At 54.9% G+C, this 6,000-nt stretch overlaps 1 protein-coding gene across 1 annotated transcript in view; it reads right to left on the bottom strand.

The window, feature by feature from the left end:
- Window positions 1–719: 719 nt before the first annotated feature.
- Window positions 720–6,000, bottom strand: part of SMARCA4 (SWI/SNF related, matrix associated, actin dependent regulator of chromatin, subfamily a, member 4) — a 78,673-nt gene continuing 73,392 nt past the window's right edge. The window contains 5 exon segments of the mRNA XM_008573806.1: window positions 720–1,220; window positions 2,575–2,717; window positions 2,799–2,931; window positions 3,708–3,809; window positions 4,268–4,376. Coding sequence (XP_008572028.1) covers window positions 1,188–1,220; window positions 2,575–2,717; window positions 2,799–2,931; window positions 3,708–3,809; window positions 4,268–4,376 — 520 coding nt within the window. The 3' untranslated portion in view covers window positions 720–1,187.

Raw genomic sequence — 6,000 nt, 5'->3', positions numbered from 1 at the left:
ATGTTCTAACCAACTGAGTTCACCAACCAGCCCTAAATTGTCCACTTTTCAAAAAATCAAACTTGTGAGACCTGGGAGGAAATAGGAAAGTCTGACCTATACTGAGGAAAAAGAGCGGTCAACAGAACCTTTCTGGGAGGAGGTCTGGACATGGGACTTAATGACTTCAAAGCAGCTATTACGAATACGTTCAAAGAGTTAAAGGCAAGTATGATGACAATGACTCATTAATGAGGATCTTAAGAAAGAGACAATAATTATAGGAAGGAAAGAAACCAAGGTAAGTTCTGGACTTGGAAGCCCCCCCCGGGCACCTGAGCTCCCACAATGCCCTGTGCTTCCTGCATTGTGGCACTGACCACTCTGAGTTGCCTCCCTGTTTACATGACTGTCTCCCCATCCCAGTCTTTTTTTTCTTGGTGGCTGACCAGTATGCCCAGCCCAGTCTTGGCTCCTTATGCAACAGGACCCAGTTGAACAAAGGATGGGGAATGGCACTGACAAGTAGAGCCAAGCACCTGAACTTGGGGTCAGATGGTGTGTGGCCTGGGAAAGTCCTTTTCCTCTGTTGGGGCCTTAGTATCCTCCTCTGTGAAATGGGCCCCATGGGTTCTGATGACGGGAGGAGGACAGGGACCTGGGCATAGTGTGGTTCTCACTGCTTCTGCAGGCAGTGGAACCCAGGTGGCCAGGAATAAGTTCAGTGGATGGCGAGGATGCAAGTTTTGCTGTTGGTTTAATTTATTACTGTTTGACATCCAGTGACACTGACATACCCCCGCCGGGTCTGCGGCCCCTGGGCCCCGGCAAGTCTGACCTGTCCAGTAAAATACAGTACGAGGAGTGGACGGCCACACACATGCATCCACGGCTTAAACTACAGTGATTTCAAACTGCGGCGGCTGCAAGGGCACTGCCGGGAAAGGAAAAGAAAAACAGGTATCGCGTGTTCCCCAATCATTCTCTCGTTTAAACAATTAATGCTGTTATGAATGCTACTGATGCCAGGACAGCGCCAGACACAAACAGTCCTACATCTTCTCTGCTGTATAAATATGGAAGAGTTTGTGTTTATACAGTTTTACCCCAAGTCTGAAACTACGTCTGCTGCTACCCATGACTGCTAAGGGCTACACCGTCTCGGCTCTGGAATGAGGGGCTCGGGTCGAGACTCTGGAATGTCGGACTCAGTCTTCCTCGCTGCCACTTCCTGAGCGGTCCTGGAGAGGGGACAGGAGGAGAGAGCGTGAATTGGCCCTGCCTGCCAGGGCACCCTAACAGGCTGACTTGGGCTTTAAAGATACTTGCTCAATGAAACCCTGAAGCAGGTGACAGAACCTCTTTCCCCAGATGTGGGCATGCAGCAAGGGGGGCCCTGAGGCTGCTGTGGCCTCAGTCCTGGCTGCAATGGCTGCACCCCAGCCTTACTTTTTGGGGGGCAGCTGACTGGTACAGGGATTGAACCCCAGACCTTATCACCCCATGCTCTAACCAACTGAGCTAACTGGCCAGCCACCCAGCTTCACTTTTCTCCCGTGCACTGGACTCTGCACCCACACACAACTCTGTCTCGGAATGTGGGAGGCAGACTCAGCTCTCCCTGCTCTGTCCCACTGCTGTCCTTTGTCCTTGTGCTCCTAGCCCAAGGCTTCGGGACCACTGAGGTTCTTCCTGACTATGGAAGATCTTTGCTCTTGTAGATAAAACATTTTAAACAGCGTGGTAAGGGCCACCAAACATGCTGCTGGATCCAGACTGGGCAGAGGGGAGGCTGTGATAACCCAGACCTTCTACCCAGACACATGGGCCACCCTTCCCTGTGGTTAGAACTTCATTAACATCCTCAAAGGTCATGTGTATCTTCTGTCACATTTACTTCTAGGCACTTCGTTTTGTTGCTATTACTATGAGGAAATGGTGCTGAACTTTGGTGGGAGCTAGTCCCTGAGCTGTACCTTCCGTAACCTGCATGAGCTCCCCACTTTGCAGAAGAGACAGAGGCCCCACTGCAGGGAAGGGCCAGAAATACAGGTCAAGGCTTATTTACCTCCCCCCAACTCAACAGAGAACCTGCCCTTCCTGCCTCTGCCTGGGAGCTGAGTGTCTTGGCTGGCAGGAGCGGGATAGTGGCTGCTCTGCAGGCTGCTTCCAGAACCCGAGGCCTCACGTGTCCCCACCCATCCCTCACACACCCGCAGCACTAAAAGTGCTGGTGCCAACTTCAAACAGACTTGATGGCTCTGCCATATGCTGACCTGGGGTGAGCCACGCAAGGCCGAGCCTCAATCTCCCGACCTGTGGAGTGGGGGTGTTGGGGCATCTACACTCACAGGGCTGCTGTGTCAGGACCCAGCCCCCCACCCATCCCTCACACACCCGCAGCACTAAAAGTGCTGGTGCCAACTTCAAACAGACTTGGTGGCTCTGCCATATGCTGACCTGGGGTGAGCCACGCAAGGCTGAGCCTCAATCTCCCGACCTGTGGAGTGGGGGTGTTGGGGCATCTACACTCACAGGGCTGCTGTGTCAGGACCCAGCCTGCCTCCCGCAACCCCGCTGGTGCCAGGGCCTCACCTCCTCCTGCTCCTCGTCACTGTCATCGTCACTCACGACCGGCTTGGCCCGGGACCCACGGCTCGGCCGCCGCCGGCCTCCCTTCAGCCGATCCTGTGCCTTCTCCTTCCGGCCGAGCTTGATCTTCACTTTGACTGAGCGGGCTGCAGAGGGGGACAGGGGTCAGGTCTGGGGTGTGGCGCCCCACCTCCCCAGCAGGCCTGCCGTCCGGAACCCCCACTCACACTCAGACTCGGAGCCTTCCTCCTCGCCCTCCTCCTCCTCCTCGCTCTCCTCGCCTTCGCTGTCGTCCTCCTTCTCAATCTTCTGCCTCACACTGGTGAACACTGACTGCAGGACGATGGAGTCCTCGTAGATCTGGGCAGAGACATGAGGGGCTTGAGTGGGGGTCTGATGGCCAGCTGCATGATCCTGTCCCAGTGGGCACCCCCAAGAGCACTGGGCTTGTAAAACGCTCCAGGACACAAGTCAGGGACATTAGTCCGTGAATGGCCGTGAGTGCTTCTTCCCCCACTTTGAAGAATCCCAGTGGGCACCCACTTTTAAAGGCTCTGGGAAGATCTGTGGCAACATCAGAAGTGCATGTCCCCTACTGGAGCCAGCATTTTCCACCAACTTGTCAAAGCAAAATAAAACCCCATTTCTGGGAAGCGGCCACCCCAAACACAGGTAGGAAAACTTTGCCGAGTTGAGGATGTGTGGGGGCTGTTGTGTATATGTGAATTTCATTACAGTAAAACATAAATCCACAGGATTCCTTTCAACAGAGCACCCTCAGGAATTTAAAATAAAATTCCAGTGGCTCATGGGGCCATTGGGATGGGGGATCTAAGGCTATTTTTTCTATTGTTCTCATCTTTATTTTCTTCAATAAATAAGTGTTCCTTTCATAAATTTTTTTTTGTTCTGGTGGCTGGCTGGTATGGGGATCCAAATCCTTGACTTTGGTGTTATGACACTGTGCTTTAACTGACCGAGTTAGCCAGCCCCGCGTTTGTAATTAGTGAAATACTCCAAATAGTTGGAATTAAAAAAAAAAAAAAATCTATCCATTCAAAAGGAACCATGGGACACACTGGCCTAGAGTCCAGCTATGACTGCCCCCCTCCCCCCAGCCCCTGGCCACCCCTCACCAGGGAGCCCTCCAGGTTGAAGGCCTGCGCGTTCTGGCACAGCAGCATGACATCCTTCTCCAGGTCGCCCAGGCTGCGGTACTTGTGATTGCGGATGCGCTCCTGTAGGTGGGGGTGTGGGCAGGTCTTAGCTAGGGCCCCCACCTTGCCTGCCCGCCTACCTCACCATGGGCCTGTGGACCCAGCGGGCTGGGAGCCCTCCTGCTCGTGAGGACACGGCTGAGCCTCTGGTCCCCTCCTCTGCAGACACCTGGAAGCCCAGCTCACTGGACACAAGAATGGCAGGACTGAGGCCCAGGGCTGTGGGCAACCTCCAGGGAGCCCCCAATACTGGCTGCCCACTGACACCCCATGGGACACTCTCCCCCAACATGGGCCACTGGGACCCTTAAGGCCACAAGGAACCCCAAGAGTCAGTGACCAGGTCCTTAACCAGGTGGCCCAAGTCCCTGCCCAGGCTGTTCTCTGATCATCTCTCCCAGACGCCCCTGTGGCTCTCAGATGGGGGTGTCTGTGGAAGTCCCTGGGTCAGATCCCCAGCCCCACTCAGCCAGGGTTACCTTTATCTTCTTAAAGTCCACGGGCTTGCGGATGAGCTCATAGTACTCAGGCAGCTCCTTGCGCGAGGGGAGCTGGATGAACACCTCACTCAGCTGCCGTCCACTGCTACTGCAAGACAGGACACGACGAGCATCACTCCAGGGCCCCATGCCTATCCAGGGTGCTTCCACGCTGCCCTGCAACAACCACCCCTGATTCCTCCAGTGTTCAAGGACAGCGGAGACGAGAATTCCAAAGTAGACTCAGTAGTTATTTCTCATACATGGGCTGGCTTGTGACTTCTGGAACATTCCCAAGTGGCAATCACAGGCAGAGGCCCAGGATGCATTTGAATCTCGGCTCTGTGCTCACCTGTGATTGATCTAATGCCTCCAGCCCTGGAGGAGATCTCACTGAGCCCTCACACAGCACCAGGGGCATGTGCATGCCCCACAAAACACAGTTATTCACATAATTGCAAACCGAGCGCTTGTGCTGGGAGCCAGTGACCTTCAGAGAATCTGGCAAGAACCTGCGGAGGAAAGATGCCCCCTGGCAAGAGGCGAAGGCTTTCCACCGAGAAAGCACTTGTTTGCTTCAAGAGAGCCAGCGGCCATGAGGTGCAATTAGGCCTCTAGCACCTGTCTACTGGCTCCACACTGGGGAATGTGGTGGGGACAAGAGCTCTAAGCACTGACATTGCTCCTGGAGTGGTAAGGGAGCCATCCGTTCCAGAGACAGGTCCAGCCAGGGGACGGGTCCCGAGGAGGAACAGGCCCTTCACTGTATGACGCCACCAGGAACTGACAGGAATGAGGGAGAAACAAATCTCACTAGTGAAGCCACCCTTTGTCTCGGTAATCCTCACTTCATCTCCAGGAACCAGCAATCCCAGCTGGCCTGCCCCAGGGGGTCCTGCTGGGTCTGGAGAGTTCAGTGGGAGAGTTGGGTGGATGGAATGAGGAGTTGCTCTGGCGGGTCGGGCTCCGAGGGCAGCCGTCCAAGGAGCTGGGTGGCCCAGTCTCAATCCTGGCCCTGGTCTCACTTGGGTCCAGCTGCTTCCCAACGACCGGGGCTTTCCAACGCCAGACCCCGGAGACTGCTGGCAGTGGGAAAGGGCTGGCCCAGGCGCCCTCTCTCCCCACACATCCTGTTCAGCTTCTCAAAAGAAGCAGAGCCTTGCTCCTCAGAGACGGCTGATTTTGTCTTTTTTTTTTTTTTTTTTTTTTTTTTTTCGGCTGCACCGCGCTCAGCCAGTGAGCGCTGTGAGCGCACCAGTCATCCCTATATAGGATCCGAACCCGCGGCGGGAGCGCTGCTGCACTCCCAGAGCTGCACTCTCCCGAGTGCGCCACGGGCTCGGCCCTGATTTTGTCTTGATGCTGCTATTGAACTGAGCCCCTTCGGGTCCTGACAACTTCGAATGCCTCACCAGCACTGCTTCTTTCCTTATTTTCTTCTCAAGAAAATCCCAAAGGACAGAGCAGCCTGCCTCACAATCCCGCCGTCTCCGCCATCTGTCTGGGCGTCCTGAGTGCATCCAGTTCTTGTTTCTGTTTGTTTACTGTCCTGGAAGACAGCAGTGACAACCTAACAGTTTTGTCACAGGAGGCTCCTGCACTCACAGTGTCAGCGATGGGCGGATCCACCAGGCCTGACTTCCTGCAGCCGATCCTGTGGGGACCCTGGGCAGCCTTTTGCTCACTTTGGAGTTTTTTCTTTTGTCAGTTGGCCAGTACGGGGATCCAAATGT

This window comes from Galeopterus variegatus, unplaced genomic scaffold (assembly GCF_000696425.1).
Source record: "Galeopterus variegatus unplaced genomic scaffold, G_variegatus-3.0.2 Scaffold964, whole genome shotgun sequence".
NCBI classification, from domain to species: domain Eukaryota; kingdom Metazoa; phylum Chordata; class Mammalia; order Dermoptera; family Cynocephalidae; genus Galeopterus; species Galeopterus variegatus.
Note: the sequence above shows the minus strand (reverse complement) of the source record. Positions and strands in the feature narration are given on the sequence as shown.